This window comes from Arctopsyche grandis, chromosome 13 (genome assembly GCF_051622035.1).
Source record: "Arctopsyche grandis isolate Sample6627 chromosome 13, ASM5162203v2, whole genome shotgun sequence".
Classification (NCBI taxonomy): Eukaryota; Metazoa; Arthropoda; class Insecta; order Trichoptera; family Hydropsychidae; genus Arctopsyche; species Arctopsyche grandis.
Window position 1 is genome coordinate 914,940 of NC_135367.1, and position 24,793 is coordinate 939,732.

Genomic DNA, 24,793 nt, shown 5'->3' on the forward strand with positions numbered 1-24,793 from the left:
ACCACTTTGACTAAGGATGATGAAGTATGTTTACCAAAATTATCTCAATTTCAATAAATAAAAATTATTACATTTAAAATAAATAAAACAAGAAATCCAAATAATAGATTTGTGTATTTGATTTTCAATTATCATTTCTCTTAAAATTATTTAAATAAACTGCAATGAGAATAAATGTCACGTGAGGGGGGGGGGCGCCAGAAACATCATAGCACGCATGCAGCCAAAATGTAAGAATATTAATAGTATTTATGTAATAACATTTTTTTATATATTTATCCCAGTATGCAATTTACTATGTCTCGAGGTTAGATTTTTGAGTAAATGATTTTAGACAAATTTCACACTTTTAAGGCTTTTTCCGATGTGAGTTCTTAAATGTCTCACAAGTTTATATTTTTGAATAAATGATTTTAAACAAATGTCACATTTGTGTGGTTTTATCCCAGTATGCAATTCATTGTTTTTCGAGGCTAGATTTTTGAGTAAATGATTTTAGACAAATTTCACACATGTAAGGCTTTTCCCCCGTGTGAGTTCTTAAATGTCTCACAAGTTCATTTTTATGAGCAAATGATTTTAAACAAATATCACATTTGTGTAGTTTAATCCCAGTATGCAATTTTTTATGTTTTTCGGGGCTAGATTTTTGAGTAAATGATTTTAGACAAATTTCACACTTGTAAGGCTTTTCCCCCGTGTGAGTTCTTAAATATCTCACAAGTTCATTTTTATGAGCAAATGATTTTAAACAAATGTCACATTTGTGTAGTTTAATCCCAGTATGCAATTTTTTATGTTTTTCGGGGCTAGATTTTTGAGTAAACGATTTTAGACAAATTTCACACTTGTATGGCTTTTCCCCTGTGTGACATCTCAAATGTAACATAAGATGACTTTTTCGAATAAATGATTTTAGACAAATATCACACTTGTAAGGCTTTTCCCCCGTGCGAGATCTTAAATGTAAAACAAGTGCATCTTTTTGAATAAATGATTTTACACAAATGTCACATTTGTATAGTTTTATCCCAGTATGCAATTTTTTTATGTTTTTCGAGGCTAGATTTTTGAGTAAATGATTTTAGAAAAATTTCACACTTTTAAGGCTTTTTCCGGTGTGAGTTCTTAAATGTCTCACAAGTTTATATTTTTGAATAAATGATTTTAAACAAATGTCACATTTGTGTGGTTTTATCCCAGCATGATATTTTTTATGTGTCTCGAGGGTAGATTTTTGAGTAAATGATTTTAGACAAATTTCACAAATGTATGGCATTTCGCCGGTGTGAGATCTCAAATGTAACACAAGTTCATTTTTATGAACATATGATTTCAAACAAATGTCACATTTGTGTAATTTTATCCCAGTATGCAATTTTTCATGTCTCTCGAGGCTAGAATTTCGAGTAAATGATTTTAAACAAATTTCACAATTGTATGGCTTTTCCCCTGTGTGACATCTCAAATGTGACACAAGTGTAGTTTTGTGAGTAAATGATTTTAAACAAATTTCACAATTGTATGGCTTTTCCCCTGTGTGACATCTCAAATGTGACACAAGTGTAGTTTTGTGAGTAAATGATTTTAAACAAATTTCACAATTGTATGTCTTTTCCCCTGTGTGACATCTCAAATGTGACACAAGTGTAGTTTTGTGAGAAAATGATTTTAAACAAATTTCACACTTGTAAGGCTTTTCCCCCGTGTGAGTTCTTAAATGTGACACAAGTGTAGTTTTGCGAGCAAATGATTTTAAACAAATTTCACAATTGTATGGCTTTTCCCCTGTGTGACATCTCAAATGTAACACAAGATGATTTTTTCGAATAAATGATTTTAAACAAATATCACAATTGAACAGCTTCACTCCAGTATGTGATGTTTTGTGTAACACAAGTTCGGGATTATTGGAAAATGGCTTTAAACAAATTTCGCTATTTCGGGTGAATTGTCGGTAGTGAAGGCTCGTCGTCCCATATTAAATCTTCCAACAAAACTTCTTCAGTCTTGATCTTCGAGCAATCGTCTAGCAATGGTGTGTTGAGTTGAGACGTTTCGTAGCTTCGAAGACAAGCGTTTCGAAAGCCGATCAACAATTCCAGATTGGTGTTACACGAAAGACACACCGCGTCCGGCAACCCATCGCCTCTTTTAACCTGCGGATCAAATCAAATGAAAAAAGTAGAAGCCTTTGGTCCAATTAATTGGGTCCACAATAATATTGTAACCTGTAACCAGCAACCGACCTGAATTTGACAGCAGGTCCGAATGCGTTGCTCCAGACGCTCTGGATGAGGATCTGGTCTCTGAAAGATGGAGACGGAAGATTCGGCCGGAGCTGATCCGAGACAAAGCCTGCACTCCATCGTCCCTGTATTTAGCTCTGACAACAACCAAATCGACTCGCTTCGCCTGGTCTAAATTTGTTACTAGTTTAGGGTTGCCACTATTACACTGAGCAACAAAAAATCTCGTTTTGGAGTTACCAGATTGGAGACTAACCAATCTTTACTAAGTTTGACCCACTGAATTCGAATATGATAATAATCTTAGTTGGTTAGTGATCGTTTACGAGATATGAGCGTTTAAAAAGTCCAACAGTCCTCTCGACAGAGTTCAGGTCTGTTCATACATCACAGCACTACACGACTCCGTTTCAAATATGTCATTAATATTCATATCTACCGACACGGCATGGTTACGCCACGTTTACGGCACTTTGGCCGAGTGCAAGTCAAAATCGGCTTACGTATACATTACAGAGAGCGACGATAAGGCCCAAATTTGCTTGCGTAGTTGCCACAATATGACGTTTCCGAAAATATTCAATTGCGCTTGCATAACCACGCGTGAACATATGACACTTTAGTAACAGTTAGTTATCAAAAATGTTTCACCTATCGAATAAAGATTTGTACGTAATTACATTGATACTGGAAGACGAGGATCTTAAAGACAGCAAAATAAATTCTATCTAAATGTTATGTATATACATTTATCTTGTACAAATTTCATGTTTTTGTGGCGGCTCGCTTATACGACATGGTCGAGTTTGGTTGCCTTCCTGCGAGTGGGGACCAACCCGGCTGGGTTCGGAGAGCTGCTACTCACTCTGTCTTCAGCTGTCATATAATAAACACGTGCATTAACATGCCAGTCGTCTCATTCGATCATCCTCCATACTGGTGACCCCCGACATCGAGCCACGCAGCCTCGATCAATTTCAACATGCCGCTCATCCCTGCCTCGCCGAGCCAGGCGGGGAAGCTACCCGTTGCGCCCCCATCGCCATCAACAGAGCGCGTCGCGGCCCACGGGTGACAATAAACGAGCAGACACGGCTACCTACCTACCTACCTACCGACGTCCAGCCACAACGTCGATGACAGGTGCTTAAAAAAATGGGGGAGCGAATGAGACGACGATCTTGACAGCTGGATGTGGAGTCATGCGCGATCCACTACACATAGAACGGTCATCCAGCACCACAAGACATACACCACCTCAGCACCATCATCATCATCATCATCATCAAGGCCCCGTCCGTCCCCACGAGCGTCGTCACGCCGAGACGGGCGGCAGCGCTACAACACCTCCACGAGCCACAACGACTCACAGTCCAGCTCGGAGTATCATCAACCACATCGATGCCCCTGCCGCCCCCGCCGCCCCACCAACCGACATCAGCCTCGGAAGAGCGGCGCCGCCGCAGCATCGCATCGCGCGACCATCGGACCACCCACCGTCCTGCTCGCGACGTCACCGCCCTCGAATCTACCGACCATTCAGGGCGGTACACCTATGTACACAGCGGATGACCCACGTCAACAATTTTTTTTCTCCCCACGTAATAATTTTTTCTCTTTGTGTAACAATAATTTTTTTCTTTTGTAAAATTTGTTTCTTTGTAATTTTGGTATCGCTGATGCTGGGGGGGGAGTGATGTGGCGGCTCGCTTATACGACATGGTCGAGTTTGGTTGCCTTCCTGCGAGTGGGGACCAACCCGGCTGGGTTCGGAGAGCTGCTACTCACTCTGTCTTCAGCTGTCATATAATAAACACGTGCATTAACATGCCAGTCGTCTCATTCGTTCATCCTCCATATTTTATTTGAGATGTTGATTGTGCTTAACATACAAATTATATAACATTATTTATTTATTTATTTTATTCTAAACAGACCATTGTGGCATAACAGGAATTCCTAAAGCGCCACAATGGTCAAAAAATATAACACTATTTATTTATTTATTTTATTCTAAACAGACCATTGTGGCATAACAGGAATTCCTAAAGCGCCACAATGGTCAAAAAATATAACACATTGTCTTTCAAAAGTGAAAATGAATTTAATTATTCCAGTTTTATGGGTTAAACCGTTATAATGAGTTCCAGGTATGAAAATTCAATTGAATATTACTATCAGATAAATATTTTTAATTAAATTTGATATTTTGTGATGTCGTACGTGTATTTGCTTTCTTCGTGCATAATAAATACTTAAAATATTAAAAAAAATCCATTTATTTTCCTTTGTTCTTAAATTACACCGTTTCTAACTTTGCCAGTTAGATTAGTGATTCTGAACCTTTTCTAGATTCACAAAATATAGTATTAACCAGTGAAGAGTGGACTATTTCATGCTGGTATACTTTATATGCTTAAAAACATTTTTTTTTAAATAAAAACTATTCACACACATAAATGTATAATACATAGATCCGCCCTCACGGTTTATACTGGTCTCCCTTTTGGCGCATGCACACTTTTCTCTCAGTAGGTTAGTAGCTTCTAAGTAGGAAAGGTCGATTGCGGACATCTTGTCGATAGACATGCGGAGATCTTTTCACCTTTTCGTCACTAACTGAGGTGTGCGGAGGATTTAACTAGCGGGGAAGTGAAAAGAACGCCGACCGCTGCGTCGTAGGGAAAAAAACCTTTTTTTTCCCCAACTTCCCCCCGCTAGTTAAACCCCCCGCACCCCTCAGTTAGTGGCGACAAGATCTCCAACGAAATTTGTATGTAATGCCATATCTAGGTTATTCTAGATCTATGTTCACACATGAAACAATTTAATGCGATAGATGAGGCTGCATGTTTTGGTTTGGTGATTACTGGTCACAAAGTTACTAAAATCTCTATAACAGAACATCTGGCAGCCGAAAAGTCCATCATACTAACAATAACTATCATAGTAACGAGAACTTGAGTGCCAAATATTGTGTATTCGCGATTTTCATGGCAAAAATTGTCTTTGTGACCACCCCAATGTGACGGATAGTCCAATTACCGCATGTTTTACTGTTATCGTGGCGGTTGCTTGAGTTTGACTAAAGTTATCCGAGTTGGACTTCATTTTATATGCGATTTCCGGCAGACGTTGAACCTGCACTTGCATGTGTGAGTTGTTGACGCAAGGTTGATGCACACGCGTTGTTTACGTTTCTAGTAAGGGTGTCTGGAGGTTGATTTCAAGGATGAAGATGGCGGTTTGCTTGCGTGATGCTTACGCTGTTTTATTTTTATTTTTTTATAAATTGAAAAATCAACAGACAGGATGTACATAGATATGTATAAAAAAAACAAAAAGTATATAAATAATATATGTAACATCCGAGTCCAATAATAGATTTTTACAAAAATGAAAAAGATAAATATAAGGAAAACAAATTAAAAAGTAAAGAATAAAGGCATGACAAAATATGTAGAACATTGCATAATTAAACTATAGTATTAAAATATTTGGAAAAGGTTATAAAATAGAATATAAGAAGAAATTGAAATTTACAAATATAAAACAAATGAAAAAGGTAAATACAAAATAAACAAATGAAAAGGAAAAGAATGAAAGCTATAATATGATTAAATAGCACATTACATAACTAAACTAAAGTATAAAAATATAGGAAATATTGGAAAAATAGAATAGGAGAAGAAATGAATCAATCGGTCAAGATTCTCTTGATGTTAGACCTGAATTGATGTAGGGAAATACCAAATAGATCAACCTCATTCAGCTCTCCGTTAAACATACGATAAACGCGCTGCAGATAAAAATATTTTTGGTAATTAGTATTGAAAGGATCAAGTGAAAAGAGTTTTATATTAATATTTGTTTTAATATGTAATTTTTCGATTGTTATTGGGACTCCCACATTCGTAAAGGCGCTTCTATTATTATAACATTTCTCTGGATAAAAATAACCAAAATAAATTTCGAATTACACGATCATCCCTATGCGGCGTCACATTTTCTACGAGCTAATAAGAGAAAACAATATGCTTTTAAAATGATGTCGACTTGAATCGAAAGAATTCCGCATGGTTATGGAAGATTGCAAGCAATCTTAGCGATGGAATTAAAAATTTATATAGTGAATTTCGAATTATGCGCAACGAAAATTGGCGAATCGGGTTTTCGCGTCGTCGAACGATTTGACGTTTGTTGAGGACGCTCGTCGTTGCAGTTGCGAAGCGTCATGAGTGGCGGCGGGGGCGACTGCGAGGGGGCGGGGGGAGGGCGGGGGCAGGGGGGGATGTGTCGCGCCTGTCTCTCGGTCACGGGGGCGGAGCACCTCACCCCCTTGAGCGCGCGCCCCCCCACCCCTACCCCCTCTACCCTCACTGTCAGAGAAATGCTGACCTTCGTTACTAGACAACAGGTAATAGGTTATGTTGACTACTTCATTTCAAATCGGAACACTGGATATGTCAATATTCAATTTAAATATATATATATTGTATTGTATATGCGTACGTGTATACTGTTTTCGTATGTTATGTTTCACAAAATTCTTATATTTGTTTTCGACACATTTTGCTTTCAAAATCAAGATACATACATATCTAAGGTAGTTCTCAACAACTTTTATATTATTATACTAGCTGTATTACCCAGCTTCGCCCGGTATTTGTAATATAAACCGCTTCTTCTTCTTGTTAATGCCTTGTCCGCATCCGGACGTTGGCGACCACCTCGTCGATTATTTGAATATATCCGCATCGGTCTTCAGCGGCTCGGAACAGATCTTCGGCGCTCATATCGGTCCACATGCGCATGTCTCGAAGCCAAGATAACTTTTTCCTGCCAATCCATTTTTTTCCTTCTATTTTCCCCGTGGTTATCAAATGGAGAAATTCGTATTTTGGACCCCGTATCATGTGTCCGAGGTACTCCATCTTTCTCCGCTTGATGACAGAAACAAGTTCCCTGCCTCTCCCCATCATGCCGAGGACAGCTTCGTTTGATATCTTTTTGGTCCACGGAATCTTCAGCATACGCCTATAGACCCACATCTCAAAAGCTTCAATGCGGCTGATCATCTTGGTTTTCAGAGTCCACGTCTCACATCCGTGTAGTAATACTGTCCAGACGTAGCTCTTCGCGAATCTCAACCGCGTATGAAGATTCAGATGCTTGTTTGTAAGCGCCTTCATTTTTACAAATGCTGTTCTAGCCATCTCAATGTGGATTCTTAGATCTTCATCTGGGTCCATCTCTTCATTCAGCCAGGTACCTAGGTATTTGAGTCTTTTTACTCTTTACATTTGCCATCCAAGGTAACTGCTCAAACGATCTTTACTTATATACAGCAATACTTTACTAGAATGCGATATTAAGGCTTCTTCTTCTTGTTAATGCCTTTTCCGCATCCGGACGTTGGCGACCACCTCGTCGATTATTTGAATATATCTGCATCGGTCTTCAGCGGCTCGGAACAGATCTTCGGCGCTCATATCGGTCCACATGCGCATGTTTCGAAGCCAAGATAACTTTTTCCTGCCAATCCATTTTTTTCCTTCTATTTTCCCCATGGTTATCAAACGGAGAAATTCGTATTTTGGACCCCGTATCATGTGTCCGAGGTACTCCATCTTTCTCCGCTTGATGACAGAAACAATCAGCTTATTGAAAAATGTCGGGAGTTTCAAACTCCAGCCGTTCTTTGTTTTATAGACTATAAAAAAGCTTTTGACTTTGTGAACTGGGACTATCTGTGGAAAGTTCTACTGGACATGGGAGTCCCCATGCATCTTGTAAAAATAATATATAACTTGTATAATGATAACAATGCAGTAGTTTCTTCTCGACGGGTAGCCACCCTTCGACGCTTACAAAACTTTAGTAAGTAAAGGGTTGATGTACGTCCCGCGTGATGTTGATGTACGTACCCGGCAAGTATACTTTCGAATCCTTTGAATTGGAAAAAAGCGAATTATTTGTTCGATGACGAAGTCTCTTTCCAAATTATATATGTATTAGATTTCAGCATTCAAAAATGCTGTGTCCTCAATGTGACAAGATCTTCAGATCGCTTGATTTATTCCTATCACCTATGTATGTAAGTAGGGTTGTCAGGCGTCTCGATTAATCAGGATTGTCACCAGTTTTAAGTCTCGTGTCCCGGTGGCCCGAACAAACCTCTCGGGACGCCCAAATGACCCGGTTTACTACTTTTTAAATTCCTACAGGAGTTTTTAACTCAGAATTAACCTAAACTATAAACAAAAATTCGATGTCTTGACCAAGCAGACCAGGTAAACACTGCAGCAATATTCAACAATGAAGTATTTGTCTCTGTCTTATGCTTTCTGAAGAACTATATGTGGAAGGGAGACAAAAAATGTGTATCAGGCATCAATGAATTTATCTTGAATCGATAATTTTCTCACAATGATTCATTACAAGCGGACGCGGAATAGACAACATCAGAACAGAAAGCCTAAAAGATTTCTGTGATTTTGCTAATATTGAATATAAAAATCTACTCTCACATTCAAAAACTAGGTGGCTTCACTATTACCTGCAATAGAACGCACTTTAAAGCTATTTGAAGCTTTAAAAGCTATTTTTTTAGCTGAAGAAAAAGCACTAAAAACCTTATTAGATTTTTTCACTAATCCTCTCAGTGAAGTCTATATTTGGTTTCTTCATTGTAATTGTAGCACTTTTTATTTACATATATTAAAAATAGAAGGGAACAAAAATCAACTATAGATATTCTAAATATTATTACTTCGATTGATAATATATCTATAGAAACGTCAAAGATCTGATTTTTTTTAGGGGCGGGGTGTTTCCCGGTTTGACTTGCATGAAATCTGACAACCCTAATCTAAGGTAGTTCTCAACAACTTTATATTATATTTTAGCATTCCAAAATGCCTTGTCCTCAATGTGACAAGATCTTCAGATCGCTTGATTTATCCCTATCACCCATATAAGTGTTGTTGAATTAAAGTTAGTGGATGATTTGGGGTCTTGTTCTCAAATAATTTTTATTTGAAATGGCACAGACAATATTTGTTTGCGGGCCACAAAAATGCTAGGATTTTTACTACGAGTTAGTAAACCTTTCTAGAGTGCGTTGATGCTTAAAATTCTTTATGAATCTCTAGTACGTAGCATTCTAGAATTTTCTTCCATTATATGGAGTCCTACTCATATGATTCATTCATTGAAGATTGAGAGAATCCAAAAACGGTTTCTCAGATATCTTTATATAAAATTGTATGGTTCTTATCCTTGGCTATATCCTGGTGCATTCCTATTAGGCATGCTAGGCTTCGACTCATTGGAGTTTCGTCGTGTTATGTTTCTGGAAAAGCACTTTTTAAGCTATTAAATGGGTTAGTACACAATTCTTAGGTTGTTATTGAATTTAAGTTTTATACACCTAGTAAGTTCAGGGACCTGAGGAATCTTCGTTTGTTTTCTCCTCCTGTGGCTCACACAAATATGTTGGCAACGTCTCCAATATCTAGAGAGATATATCTACTCAACCGGATTGCTGGTGATATTGACCTGTTTAATGTAAGCTGCGCTGGACTGGTTGAGTGTTGAGGACTACATATACATATGTATAATGGAAAAGGAACTTTCATTGTTACTTTAAAAGAAAAATTCAGACCAAGAGTTTTACCGAGAGATTTTTACTCATTGAAAAACTTCACATAAGAGTTTTTGTTTTGACAAATATGAAGACCACTCGTATACTCATCTTTATTTTTAGATTGAAATTTGTTTATCTTTGTATCTTGTATTACTCATAATGTGACTCCTTTAATGGATTTCATGTTTAAACGTTCCCTACATACATTTATCTTCATCTCTATCATAATAAACAACTTTTTATTATATAAATAAATGAACATATGTATCGTAGTTTGAGTATAATATACATTTCAAGCTTGAATATGCGTTATCGTTTATCGGAGTGAATCATTTCAGTGTCATGTTTCATTTTATCTTAGTCTAGTCCTAATAAGTAATGTTTTTAATTTCAGATGGAACCCAGCAACGGTCTTTCGGAGAGCGTATGCTCATCTTGCTTAGAAAAAATAAAGATAGCCTATGAATTGATTTTACAATGCGAGAAATCAGAACAGTTATTGAAGAAATCTATGGATTGTCTATATCAAAGATTCGTGAGTGTTGTATCTTCGGCGTCGGTACAAGACAACGACACCATACTTATCGTGCTGCCAGAGTCTGAAATAATCGACAATTCTGAAAATGAAGTATCAAAAGAAAAATCGCACAAAACAGACGACGTCAACGATAATCTGTTCGTATTTTCTTTAAAAAAGGAAGATTTCGACAACGGCCAAATAAAAGATTTTAACGCTTTGAATTTAAGCCACGAATTGATGAAAATTAAAAATGAGCAAATCGTAAGCTTCAAAACGCTTGATGTAAAATATGAACCATTAGATAGTACATGTAAGGAAGACTTGTATTCATTGGATGTGAAGCAGGAACGGTTCGACGAGGAATCGATGAATGATGTGTTAAAGCCGGACGCGCTTGAAGTTAAGAGTGTAGATTACGATTATTTTGTCAATATTGTAACAGAGGATGAGGAAGCTTTAAAGTATGACGAGCAGTCTGAAAGTTCGATAACCGAAGATTCTACGGATTTTTTTTTAGATCCCGTACCGAAAACCGTAAATAGACGAGTGCCGGTATTCGACTGTACCATGTGCAATGAGAGCTTTGTCACCAAGGGTGAATTGAGACTGCACGCGAGTAAGCATCCGAAGGGCACCAAACATGTATGCCGAATATGCTCACGGTCATATCGGAAAGTGAGCATACTAAAGAGGCACTATGTGACGCACTCGGACCAAAAGAAATACTGCTGTTCGCATTGTGGACGTACTTTCTTCCACGAGAATTCGCTGAACGCTCACATGATCTTCCACGAGGAGAAGAAGCACTGTTGTTCACTGTGCGATAGCAAATTCCACTTTAAACACTTGTTGTTCGATCATATGAAAGTCGAACATGCTGTGCACGAAATCGACGACGATAGTCTGAATAAACTTCTGCACTGTCCTGATAGGAAAGAGCCGTTCAAACGTGTAGACTTTGACTGCACAATGTGCACCGAGACGTTTGAGAATGCCGACGATCTGAAGGAGCATAAGAAGTCCCATCCCGAGGGAACGAGGCATGTGTGTAAAATTTGCGGAAAGACTTACTTGGAAGTGAGCACTTTGAGACGACACTTGGTAGTCCACACGGGTAAAAAGACTTACCTCTGTCCCGTCTGCGGCAAATCCTTCTTCTACAGGAACGTCCTCAAATCCCACATGATCTACCACAGCGAGAAGAAGCACAAGTGTCATCTGTGCGAGAAGACGTTTCACATGCGGCACATGCTCCAAGAGCACATCCGCATGTCTCACTCGAACAACCGATACAACTACATGTGCGAAATATGCGGCAAGCTGTGCAGCTCTAGTCGGAGATTCGGCATCCACAAAGAGAGCCACAACACCATATACTGCCCTATCTGTGGCAAGAGTTACAGAAACTTACGGTATTACAAGCAGCATCTAAAGACGCACAATGGTATGCCGACGCCAAAGAAGTCGTACGTCTGTGACTATTGTGGCGAAAAGAGAACGTTGAAAACTCTTCTGGAGTTGCACATTCTCAGCAAGCATCTCAACGAGAGACGGTACTCTTGCAAATTGTGCAGCAAGGCGTTTTATAGTAGGGGGAGTTTGAGCGAGCACGAGGTAGTCCATACGAGGAAGAAGAGCGAAACTTGTAATATATGCAGTCGGATCCTCGTCAATAGGAAGGCTCTGATCTTACACAATAGGTTGCACACGGGCGAAAGGCCATATCCTTGTAATATGTGCGAGGAGAAGTTTCTGTCCAGTAGTCGGAGGTTGGCTCACTTCAAGAGCAAACACGGAGAGAGAACGGAACATTGCACGCTGTGTCCGTCTAAGTTTTACTTACGCAGTGATCTCAACAAGCATATGCTGGTGCATTCTAAAGATCCGAAGAAAGTAAAGAGAGAATTTACGGCTAACGTTATTGCATAGGTTAATCTTTTTTGGGGTACTGCATGTATGTATCTGTCTATAGTTTCTTCATGCAACAATCAGTTTGGTTGAAGTGATGCAGTGTTGCAGTTCCTATGGAATAGCCCCCCTGGTCAATTGTTTTTGTATTAATATTTATTTTTGTAGTTCTTATGACATCTAATGATCGCATTTGCATATCGTATTTTTGTTACGATTACTATGTCAATTTTTATCAATGTCGATATTCTATAGTTTTTATTCATTCATACCATACATTCACAATTTTTTTTATGTACATAAAAAAATGCAACCTATTAAAGAATTTATATTGTTATCAAATAAATTTTGAAGTTAATTATTTTTTTTATTACCTTTAAATTGTTATTTTAGAAACGTGTCTAAATATATAACTACATATGTACATCAAAATCTTACCATCGTTCCTTTCAATCACTTCTACCTCACATGTTTAAGGGGGTTCGGTGATTATTCCGCAAAAAGCGATCTCGCGCACGTCACCAAAATCTCGATCACGGAACATCTGGTACCCAAAAACTCCATCAATCGAAAGCTTCCCCACGCGAAATATTGTACTAACGAGAACTCGAGTGCCAGATATTCCGTGATCGAGATTTTAGTGACGTGCGCGAGATCGCTTTTTGCGGAATAATCCGTTTACCAATTAAGGAATACGTGCCGCTTACCACATTTATTTATTTATCTTATAGGTGTACACAGTGGCGGATCAAGTAAATGGGGGGCCCCCAGGCTCATTTAAAATTTGAGGCCCCCACTTCAATAAAAAAATATATCAGGTAAATGGACTATTTCGCGCATAGCTATCGTGCAAACGACAATCTTTGCCACGAAAATCTCCAATACGTATTATCTGGCACTCGAGTTCTCGTTAGTATGATATTACGGTAAACGGACTTAACTAAACTAAACTAAATCGTACAATCATGTGATTTATTTTCTATTAGGCATGCCTTGACTGGAGAATATATTATGGGGGATGAACGAATGAGATGACTGGCATGTTAATGCACGTGTTTTATTTATGACAGCTGAAGGCAGAGTGAGTAGCCGCTCTCCGAACCCAGCCGAGTTGGTCCCCACTCGCAGGAAGGTAACCAAACTCGACCATGTCGTATAGCGAGCCGCCACAATATTATGCACAAGTTCATATCCTGTTTATAATTTTGTTAGTGTCACTCTACATAGTCACAGTAAATTCTAATCTTTGCCTATTGTTTGATCGATCGATTATGTCTAATTAACGGTTCGGTGATTATATTTTAGTGACAAAAGTCACTAAAATCTCTATAACAACATCTGGCAGCTGAAATTTCCATCATAATAACGATAACTATTATACTAATAAGAACTCGAGTGCCAAATATTCCGTATTCGCGATTTTCATCGCAAAAATTGTCTATTGGGGGATCACAATGTGCGTAGTAATCCAATTACCCTAATTAACATACTGACAAATATGTAAGTCTAATGCCCCCATTTTGATCAACAGATGGTCGTATATTGCGCACACGCAGCTTTTTGTATTCAATTTATTTTTTCGGAGTTTTCCCAACGTCAAGAGCGGTATATAAGCCAACAGTATGGGTCGGTCGTTAGGCTTTGGCTTAGCACCGAGAGGACGCCGGGTTCGATCCTGATCGACCTCGATTGAAAAGAATTTATTCCGAGTATTTTCTATAATGCTGCTGGTCAGACTTGGATATTTGTGACTCCAGGTCGATCGTTTCCTATCAGAGTTTGCCAATTTTTCTGATTTCATTGATGAAACGGCTGCTGATAATATTGGCTAAAAACCTTCCTATCTACTATGTCACCACTATATGAGTATATACACTATGATTGATGTACATATACAATAAAAATGTATGTTCAAATTAATAGATGTCTCGTTTATTTAAGCCAGAAATTTGGTATATATTTAGCACCACTGAGGTCAAAGGTTCGAGTCCTCGCCATCTGCTGGTTAGATTTGGGGGTTTTGTGACTCCAAATCGATCGTTTCTCTATCAGAGTTTGCCAATTTTATCTGATCATTGCTGAAACGGTTCCTGAAAATTGGTTTTAGATCTATTATGCACAGTAAACTAATAAATATGCACAGTTATCTGAAATCTATAGATATCTCTGGCGGCTCGCTTATACGACATGGTCGAGTTTGGTTGCCTTCCTGCGAGTGGGGACCAACCCGGCTGGGTTCGGAGAGCCACTACTCACTCTGTCTTCAGCTGTCATATAATAAACACATGCATTAACATGCCAGTCGTCTCATTCGTTCATCCTCCATATCTCTATAATTTCATATTTATTATATGTATAAAAAGTTGTACACAAAAAAAAATCTAAAAATAATCCATAGATGTCTCTATGATTATTATTTCTGATTAATTGTTATATGCTATATATTCTGACTGTATATGTATTACTGTATTTCTGATTGTTTATATATTCTGTATTTCGTTAACGTACACCCGTCGCATTGAAGCAATCTGTAATGACGAGTGTATATTGATTTGTAACAATAAAATAAAATAAAATAAAATTTCAAGTTTTCAGTGTCTCGTAATTCATCGACTTATGTAATAAAAATGCTGCATTGTTTGTAATTGACCAGGAAGGCGCATTAAGGTTTACCTGTTCGGCCTTCCTGGTATATTTGTATATATGTATGGATGTAAAAAATAAAATATAAGCGAAAAAAAATCACTTTCTCATAGTACATAGTCTCGTGTAAAGTTTCGTATTGATAAATTAATTTCGATGATTATTTAAATATAATGGTTAAACTATGAGCTTACAAATGCTCAAAAGCTTCAAACGAATTGATAAAACATTACAGTTTGTGAACTTGTATGAAACAATAATAAAAGTTGGCAGCAGTGGCTGTCAGCGGATCGATGAGAGGGGGTGCCGCATATATTGAGGGCCTCCGCCCCCCGGGGCCCCCATAGGGCGCTGTAGTTTTAAATTTTAAACAATTACCAAATCTGATATCATTTTTTTTTAATTAATTTATTTATTACACCATACTTACAATTTTATAAAATATATTTGTTATCAAACATAACCTATAATCATAATATTTATAATCGGTAAACAATTTGTTTATTTATTTGCAAATTCTTTTATTTCCCTATGACATTTTAACGAACGATGTTTGTAAACGTTTCAGAATATTGAAATGGAGGGCAAATTTGAGATCGAAACAGTGCATATAAAGACTGAAGTAGATCTTGATTATTCTTGGCAATATGAAAAGTATGATGATAAGGATCCTCCAAAATCTAGTCGCAAGGTTATTTTATTTATTAGTAAATTACAGTCGGACTTGGTTATTATGAGACTCAAAACACGGGAATTTGCCTGTGTTTTTTTTTATTTTATCGACTCATATTTCATTAGCAGTTATATTATTGTATAATAAACAATGTCTTTAATACTAAACATCATAATATTTGATAGTTATGAGAAAATTCGTTTCTTACGTCAAAATGGCTGCTGATTAATTAAATTAAGTATGGCTTAGTTGAATGATAGTTGTTGCTTTTGCCATCAATGATGTTTCACAGCTGTTCCCAGAATTTGAACAACTAGCTAGCTATTTATACTATAACTAAGCGATTGTATGAAAAAACAATTAAATTTTTTCTCATTACAGCTGTATTCATAATAAGCAAGTTTGAACGTTCATATATATCTGTATACATAAATTAAAAAATTGATATGTATGTATTTTAAATAAAACATAGGTCTCACCTAAAAAACCAAAGAAAAAACACAATTCGGATGACAGAACTGAATCACCAGCGTGGACTCAAAGCAAACGAAAAGCAAATACCAGGCTCAAAAAAGTTATACCGGAAGATAAACTTTTAATTTTAGAAGACAAAGACTTGCCATACTTTGTAGACTATTCGAGAGATGGTAAACCATTCTGCTGTCGGAATTGCAACGACAGCTTTCCTCGTCTGAGCACGCTCATGCAGCACATACACAAGAAGCACGAAGGCATAGAAGTTCCACGCGGCGATCACGTCGCATTCAGGTATACCAAAATTTCCAGCTCGGATCATTAACAGTATATATTTCAAACGAAAATTCACATTTCAGGTGTCCGGATTGTGAGAAGATGTTCTTCAAACACGGTCCGTACATATCGCACCGAGTAGCCCACACGGATCCCTCAAACCAAAAGATGTTCATTTGCGATCTGTGCGGCCGATCTTTCGAATTCAAATACATGGTCCGAAGACACATGGTCAGCCTGCACTCGGCAGCAACTTCCTATTATTGCGAACCGTGCAATCGATACTTCGGCCAAAAGTCCCACCTGGTCCGGCACATGAGACGGCACAACGGTCCCAAAGAGTACAAATGCCCAGAGTGCGAGTTGAAGTTCAAGAACAAATTCCTTTTAGAGTGTCACGTTCGAAATCACAACAAAGAGAGACCGTTTAAATGCCATCTATGTCGGAAGATGTACTATTTCGAATTTCACTTGCAGACACACTTGCGGGCTCACTTTAAGAAAGGCGGCTTACAGTGTGACGTCTGCGAACGATTCTTCAGCACGAGGAGCAATCTTCAACGGCACTATGTAATACACGGAGAAAAGCCTGATGCTAACACCGGAATGCAATGTAAAGTTTGCAGCACGTGGCATAAAAATCGGCATCAACTTTTGAAACATATGAAGAAGAAACACGTAACGGAGCAAGGATTGGAAGATTTTGCATACGTCAATGAAATTCCGGCATACGATGAAAGCGATTCTATTGCTGTGAATAATTTCGATTCAACATTTCAAACCGATGACAGTTTTGTTATTAAAAAAGAAATCAAAACCGAAGAAGCTCTGGAGCCAATCGATTACGTGGATGACTCAATTACTAAAGTGGAAATAAAAATTGAACCCAAAGACTACTTTGAAACAGACGACGACGAGTCTAAAGTCGACGATCCAATAGAAAAAAATAAATATATGTACGATGTTAAGGTAGAGTCTGATTTGCCCGACTCGGAATCGAATAAGGAGTCGAAGGTCAGTCAGTTGGATATCGTACAGTTTATAGACGAGATTGAAAAGCCGCACAAATGTCCCGTTTGTTCGAAAGCATTCAAGTTCCAGTCGAAGCTGAAGACTCATATGGGCATACATAACGTTGAAAGACCGCACATTTGCCGAGTGTGCAATATGTCGTTCAATCAAGAAAGGTAAATATGATATGAGGGTCAGTCAATTTCTGTATCCTCTCGGGAAACTATTCCAGCACACTATACAATCATATACTCTTCCGATTGTAATGAATAAAAAACGTGCAATTTAACTTTCAGGTACCTCAACCAGCATATGCTGCGCCATGGTGACAAGATGCTACGTTGCAAATTGTGTCCTAAAATATTCAAAATGAGCAAGAGTCTGAACCAACACGTCAAGACGCATTACGGCATCAAACCGTACGTTTGTCCGAGGTGTGACAAGTCTTTCACGTATCCCAAGAGTCTGGAGATCCACAGCCGAGTTCACACCGGCGTACGGCCGTACGTGTGCAACTACTGCGAGCGGGCATTCACCATGAAGAGTGGTCTGCAATCGCACCTCGCCGTGCACACCCTGGAGAAGCCGTTCGTTTGCGACTATTGCGAGAAGTGCTTCCCGGCCAAGTATCAGCTCCGGAGGCACATCATCCGCGCGCACACCCAATGGAGACCGTTCAAGTGCGACAGATGTTCGACAACCTTCACCGAGCTGAATCTTTTGAATAGGCACATCGACACAGTCCACTTTGAAGGTGCCGCCATATCGTGCGAAGTCTGCACCAGGTCTTATCGGAATCAAGGCAGTCTGGCTAGACACATTGCGAGGAGTCCTCGCTGTCAGAACAGTCTCATGGATTGATTTTATATAGCTAAATTATATATGTAAGCTCTAATTGAATTCCAAAAACCAGTGAAGCAATGAAAACTTGGACTACTCAGCAAAGCGCCAGATATTGGTTATGTATTCTCTGAACTCAACTTTAAGTACAAACTGCATCATATTTAATTTATCCCAGGAAGGCCTAACAGGTAACCCCAATGCGCCTTCCTGGCCAGAAACATTGTACATTTGATACAAATATTATTAGTATTATACAAAGTACATATTAATTAATATCCACAGAGACATCTATGGTCAAATTTGTAAATTGACAGCATTTTATATAATTCAGCGAAATTTGAGATTGCTGAAAACTCGAGATTTTGCGAGAAAATGGGTAAGGTTGCCAATTTGTTGGAACCGTTTCAAATGAAAATCAGATAAATTGGAAAACTCTGATAGGAAATGATTGACCTGTAGTCACAAATCCAAGGTCTGGCCAGCTGAAACCAGTGGGATTTGAACCCGTGACCATTCTGTTCAAAGCATTATATGCTAACCACTAGTCTATTCTGCTGGTTGTTATACCAAAGAGGATTTTTCAATTATGAATGTGTTAATTTTTGGACGATGTCTGTACGTTTAATTTGTATGTTTAGGGCCAAATATTTTTATGCATATTTGAAATGGAAGAGTTTTCAACGGCTTCAAATTTGATTTGCCGATATGTAGAGTGTTGACGCGTCTATAATTTTCTACCCAAACATAACCTAATCTGGTAAAAAAGTCGAATCGAATTTGGAAGCAGACTGATGAATGAGCAGTAGCGTTGCTAGGCCCATGCGGGGAGTACGGTCCGGGTGACACCAAATTGTTCCAATTGCATGACGCTAATTTGACATATTTAATTTTGCTAATTTGATCCTGGAACGGCTACATATCTCATTATAATTTCTGTATATATACAGCTTTCTGTATTTATACAGCTACCGCAAAATCCGTCTGGTGCAAATATGAGCCATAATTGGCTTTTCAAATTCCTCGATCTATCGACTGAATATCAGGTTCCCTTCACATATTTCAATAGAGAAGAACGTGGAAAAATTCATCCACTAAAACGTTTTTCCGGGAAGTAAATTGGAAATTTTCCCATCGTTGCAGAAAATGATTTTCTGATGGCGAAAGACGTTCTAAATATATGTACATATAAAACACGTGTTAAGGGCGGTTTCAGACTAGCTTTTTTTTCTGCGCGTATACGGTCGTTTCGGCATACGCGCTTACACGCGCGCTACTTTTCGCGCTTCAAAAAACCGAACGCGCGTACACGGGCTTATTCCGGCGTTTTCGCTCGAACCGGTAGTGGTGATTTAGTATCAACATGGATAATACGAGCTTATAAGCGCGTCTACGCTCGTACGAGTTGCGCGTATGGAAAACCAAGCGCCTATACGCGCCTACATGCACTTCAAAAAACGAGATTATACGCGCGTATAAAACGATAGTCTGAAACCGCCTTAAGAGCTTAAAAACGACGAATGTAATTTACTAAGAAAAATATAAAAAAACCTGTATGGTCTAAAACGAAAGGACTCAAAGAAAGTCCATGGGGAAGTTGATAGGGAGGGGATACAATTATTTTACCGCACCAGATGACACCACCCCTAGCGACGCCACTGTGAACGAGTAGTTATCCATTCTAATGATTACCTAATATTATTTCTGTGATATTCATAATTGACTTTGTCATGTTCAATTATTTAAATTTTTTTTATACATATGTGGTTATATAGATATGTTAAATTTATATTGTTTACCTTATTTTTGAGTCATTGATGTTCATCATATAAATGTTATTGTCGTTACAAATATACATATTTAAAAATATATTTAAAATCATATTTACTGTGTTGAATAACTTAAATAGGTGGTGTTGGAAGCGTTAATTCAACCCAAGAGGTTGGTTAATGAATTCAAATAAAGGGCTATTTGGAACTTTCAGAATTTAATAGGTGACTGAATTTCCGTTATCCCGCATTTATGCATTGGCACACCAATGTGTTCATGTGGGAGGACTGACGTTTAGTCGCCTTTTTTTTTTTTTTTTTTGGCATCTGGGATCTTCACCCCCTAGGTGCCAGTTTTTAGGAATATGTATCAGTAAATAATTAAAAAATGTAGAAATAAGAATTTTTAATCCGTCAGTGACTTGGGACGAACTGTATTCATGCATGTACATATATAATATTCTATCGTAGATACATATTATATGATTGGTGCTCGTCGTCCACTGATTTACTAGCGCTGATGACCTGATCTCACGTTCGCGCCAAAAACCGCATTCAACAACCAATAAGGTCTCGCCACTCATCGACCAATGATCTCTCTGTGCTGAGAGTACACGCTGTGTATAAATAACACTGTACGACACGAAAAATGGTTCAGAGATGAGATATGACTTTGCTTATCATTGAAGTAGAATGGGTAGAATCGCTCTCAGCTTCCAAAAATGTTGCTACTAAAACTCCGTGCAGACGGAGATTTCGGCTGTTTTTCTCAGTTGCAGTAGGATATCTGTAGCAGTAGGATCTCTTTGAAATAGGCTCTACTAGTGAAATTGTGTGGTAGTATTAGTTCGACAAAGTCCAAACATCTGTATGTGCACGTGATAGATGTTCGGACCAGCCTCACTCATTGAAAAACAGTTATTATTACTTTATCTACATTGAAGTAGTATGCATAGAATTGCTCTCAGCCCCTAAAAATGTTGCCACAAAAAATCCGTGTGCCCGGAGATGTCAGCTGTTTTGTCCAGTTGTTGTAAGGGACGATCACTTCCACGAATTTTTTTTCCTCACTCTTTTGTCTCTCTTCTGACTTTCCATCTCTCTCTTCGATGGCTCGCTTTTAAGCGATACTTTTGTTAGGAATGACTATTATATACATTATACTTCAATGTTTCTTATAGATCTATGCCCAGTGAACACGAATCTGGTAAAAAAATGTTGATTGGCTCGAGATTCGGATGTGTGTTTTTTTAAATCGCGCGATTTTTCTATATCTTGGTGTTCGGTCGATGTCCCAAAATCTGTCAATTTCCTGTTCAAAATGAATATTGGAATCTATAGTCGGGTATTTTATCTTTCATTTGTAATACTTTTCAGCTTTCAAATCTCTCTAAGTAGTCGTCCAGTTCAAATCAAAAGTCAAAAATACGTTTTTTTTTTAAACATGTTTATTGGGATAGTGTTCTGGCGACACTATTTTTTGTTTTCGTTTAAAAGGGTTAATTGGAAGTGTGCTGAATTTAAATCGGTAAAATTGCCACCTAACAGCTCGTACTAGTATTTACTCGTATTTACACGAATCTGAATTGAATTAATAGAGATAATGTATTATATTGTCTTTATATGAGAATTAAATAAAATTCCACTTAGAAAAATCATATTTGGACTATTCTTGTGGATTAATAACAAATTTTTTATTGATAACTGGCTTATCTCGATAAAATAAACGAATTTTTGTTATTAATCCACAAGAATAGTCGAAATATGATTTTTCTAAGTGGAATTTTATTTAATTCATATTTACTTATTTCATATTTACTGTGTCGAATAAGTTAAATAGATGGCGTTGGAAGCGATAATTCAACTCGAGAGGTTGGTAAATGAATTCAAATAAAAGGCTCTGAAACTTTCATAATTTAATAGGTGACTGAATTTCTGTTCTCCCGCATTTATGCATTGGCACACCAATGTGTTTATGTGGGAAGACTGACATTCAGTCGCCTATTTTTTTTTTGGCATCTGGATCTTCACCCTAGGTGCCAGCTCAAATTTTTAATCCGTCAGTGACTTGGGACAAACTGTATTCATGCATGTACATATATAAGATTGTATCGTAGATATTAGGTGATTGGTGCTCGTCGACCACTGATTTACTAGCGCTGGTGCCCTGATTTTACGTTCGCTCCAAAAACCGCATTCAACAACTAATAAGGTCTCGCGACTCATCGACCAATGATCTCTTTGTGCTGAGAGTACACGCTGTGTATAAATAATCGGCGGATTTGTTCCGTGCTTCAATTCGGAGCTGGCTCGTCGACGGATCAAGAACAATAAACTACCTCTACCACATCGCTGCATGTTTCACTCCGATCTTGGAAACCTCTCTTTACGTCCACGTTATAATATTATCAAATATCCATAGGCAGTGTTTTGAATACGTTCTATGTACGTATGTATGTACATAGTTTTTTTTTAAATTTAAATCGAACATATACACTCGCCTTTACAGATCGCTCCAAAACGACGAGTGTACTAATAAATATGCATTACGATCACTACAATTAGTAAAAGCATTTATACGATGTGAAGGAGATGCCAATTTACAGGAACCATTTCAATGAAAATCAGAAAAATTGGCAAACTCTGGTGGGAAACGATCGATTTGGAGTCATAAACTAAGGTATGGCCAGCAGCTACTAGTGAGAACCGAACCTTGAGCACTGTGCTAGAAAGCATAATATGCTAACCGTTAATCCACGCTTCTGGTTAATGATTATGATGTACATACATACATCATCATTATTTACAGTCACTCATCATCCGCTGCTGGATGAAGGCCTCTCCTCTGATCACACACTTTCCTAATTTCATCTACTCATACTCCTTGTGGCCTTCCTCTTACATGTTTGTTTGTTCACTATAAAAAAAAATGAAATAGCATAACTTGCAATACTAAATTAATGAACATGAGGTAAATGACGTTTCAACATAATTTAGAACAGTACACATTTATTAAACCAACCGTTTAGTATTGTGGTAGGTGGTTGGAGTGCTCTAAACACGGTATTGTTGTAAACACGACAATTTAATATGACGGGCGGGAAGGAAGTAAAGTGGGATTCATCGACATACCCGAACCAGTGCCAACTCGCACTGTATACACTGTATACATACGTACCCACAGTCGGTCTCCGTGACGAGCCAGAATGTTAAATTACAGAAAACGCAAATATCGGAAGGCAAAGATCGAAAATCGAAAGATCTTAAGTCGAAAGATCAAAAAAGGGTGCATGGTAGATCTTTTGATTTTCGATCTTTGCCTTCCGATATTTGTATTTTCTGTAATTTAACATTCTGGCTCGTCACGTAGACCCCTCCACAGTATACATACGTTTACTAAACTTATCATTTGAGTAGCATTATATTTGCTCCAATTAATAAGGGCTGCTTTTATTTCATTTTTTATCACAAATCGTCAAACAGGTTTACTCGTTTCTGACACAAGATATCCTTTTTTTTTAATTTTAAAGAGAATTTTGATTTTGTACAGTTGTTTCTATTCCGGACCATAATCTTTCATCTTCACCAAACCCTTGCACACATCGACTACTTCTTCATTCTGTGAAAGTAGTCGATGTGGTACTTTTACTTCAACCTTACCGATTTTAAAGGGAATATTCACCGTAACAGTTCCTATCGAAAAGGACAAACACTCGCACACAACCAATGAATAATAATTTAAAATTTCGCCTAACCCAAGAAACCACTTAGATTAAACAACATAATTTTGGGGATAAGTAAATATCAGAACTCCTACGTGACACGGGAAACCTTTTTTGGGATAAAAGACGCTCGCGAGGGTTGATAAACCCCCCCTTCCCCTTCAAAAAAAAAAAAAAAACAACCGCAAAAAGAACACATCCATCTATCTACCCACACATTGATCGGATATATTGAAACGTTTCAACATTTTAGCAGAGGTCGTATATTTATTTTTACGGCTCACTTTGCTTAAGAGTCAAAATTAAACGGCTTTTCATGCGTCATGGCGGTGGGTCGTATAAGATGGCAAATGTTCGACATTACGGCAGCATTAGATAATGAAATTGAAAATTTATACTCAAAGTTCGCTCGGATGATCTTGTCTGGAGAAGTGACGTTTTCTTTTGGAGTCTGAGGAAACGCCTGAATTCATAAACGGCTCTCTGAAATGTAATATCTATTTATTTATTGAAGTGCAAACTTGTATATGGACGGTAAATTCAATATGTAATACCTAACGACAGTTTTGTATTTCGTATTGAATTTAAGTTCGACTTTCACTAAACATATCAGAACATGCTAAAATAAGTGCTTGTATTGTAGGAGACAATCAATTTGTAGAAATATAGCACAACTTGTGCTATCCCGAATCAAAATCAGTGATCTCATCTGTTTCACAATATATAATATCGCTATTCTTTCTGTGTGTTTATCTACGATAACGTTCGCCGTACTTTAATAGTCGTTTCATACATATGCACAGCTAAAACACTGCCAACAAAATGTACGAATATAATAACGAAAGAAAACTTCTATATATACTGTTTGCTACCAATGTTTCCTTTAGGCAAGTCTCTGGGAATTTAGCGCCATCTATTGAAAATTTATTTAATTAAATATTTTTTTCTATTGTTGTTTTATATTGTTTATATGTAGGTAGGTAGTTTTTACCATTTTTTTTTCATATGAAACAATTAAATATATTTAAAAGGTATTTGTAAAAAATTCGAACGCTTGTGG

General features: G+C 37.7%; 3 protein-coding genes across 3 annotated transcripts; 2 read left to right on the plus strand and 1 right to left on the minus strand.

The window, feature by feature from the left end:
• Positions 1-96: 96 nt before the first annotated feature.
• Positions 97-2,459, minus strand: LOC143920822 (uncharacterized). The gene is made up of 3 exons (XM_077443803.1): positions 2,250-2,459; positions 931-2,159; positions 97-847 (listed from the first exon to the last, which is right to left on the minus strand). Exons 1-2 carry the CDS (start codon positions 2,367-2,369, stop codon positions 1,938-1,940), a joined length of 342 nt encoding a protein of 113 aa, XP_077299929.1. The 5' UTR covers positions 2,370-2,459; the 3' UTR covers positions 97-847; positions 931-1,937.
• A 3,982-nt stretch (positions 2,460-6,441) lies between these two features.
• Positions 6,442-12,703, plus strand: LOC143920814 (uncharacterized). Its single transcript, XM_077443794.1, has 2 exons — positions 6,442-6,666; positions 10,292-12,703. The coding sequence occupies exons 1-2, from the start codon at positions 6,484-6,486 to the stop codon at positions 12,344-12,346; spliced, it is 2,238 nt and encodes a 745-aa protein (XP_077299920.1). The 5' UTR covers positions 6,442-6,483; the 3' UTR covers positions 12,347-12,703.
• A 2,521-nt stretch (positions 12,704-15,224) lies between these two features.
• Positions 15,225-20,224, plus strand: LOC143920855 (uncharacterized). The gene is made up of 5 exons (XM_077443846.1): positions 15,225-15,456; positions 15,537-15,659; positions 16,114-16,409; positions 16,475-17,578; positions 17,699-20,224. Exons 2-5 carry the CDS (start codon positions 15,546-15,548, stop codon positions 18,261-18,263), a joined length of 2,079 nt encoding a protein of 692 aa, XP_077299972.1. The 5' UTR covers positions 15,225-15,456; positions 15,537-15,545; the 3' UTR covers positions 18,264-20,224.
• The last annotated feature ends 4,569 nt before the right edge of the window (positions 20,225-24,793 follow it).

Coding starts and splice junctions, on each gene's coding strand:
- LOC143920822 (XM_077443803.1), bottom strand. CDS start 2,369: ATGGAGTGCAGGCTTTGTCTCGGATCAGCTCCGGCCGAATCTTCCGTC. Junction 2,160..2,249: donor GGACCTGCTGTCAAATTCAG/GTCGGTTGCTGG, acceptor TTTGATCCGCAG/GTTAAAAGAGGCGATGGGTT.
- LOC143920814 (XM_077443794.1), top strand. CDS start 6,484: ATGAGTGGCGGCGGGGGCGACTGCGAGGGGGCGGGGGGAGGGCGGGGG. Junction 6,667..10,291: donor CCTTCGTTACTAGACAACAG/GTAATAGGTTAT, acceptor TTTTAATTTCAG/ATGGAACCCAGCAACGGTCT.
- LOC143920855 (XM_077443846.1), top strand. CDS start 15,546: ATGGAGGGCAAATTTGAGATCGAAACAGTGCATATAAAGACTGAAGTA. Junction 16,410..16,474: donor GGCGATCACGTCGCATTCAG/GTATACCAAAAT, acceptor TTCACATTTCAG/GTGTCCGGATTGTGAGAAGA. Junction 17,579..17,698: donor ATGTCGTTCAATCAAGAAAG/GTAAATATGATA, acceptor TTTAACTTTCAG/GTACCTCAACCAGCATATGC.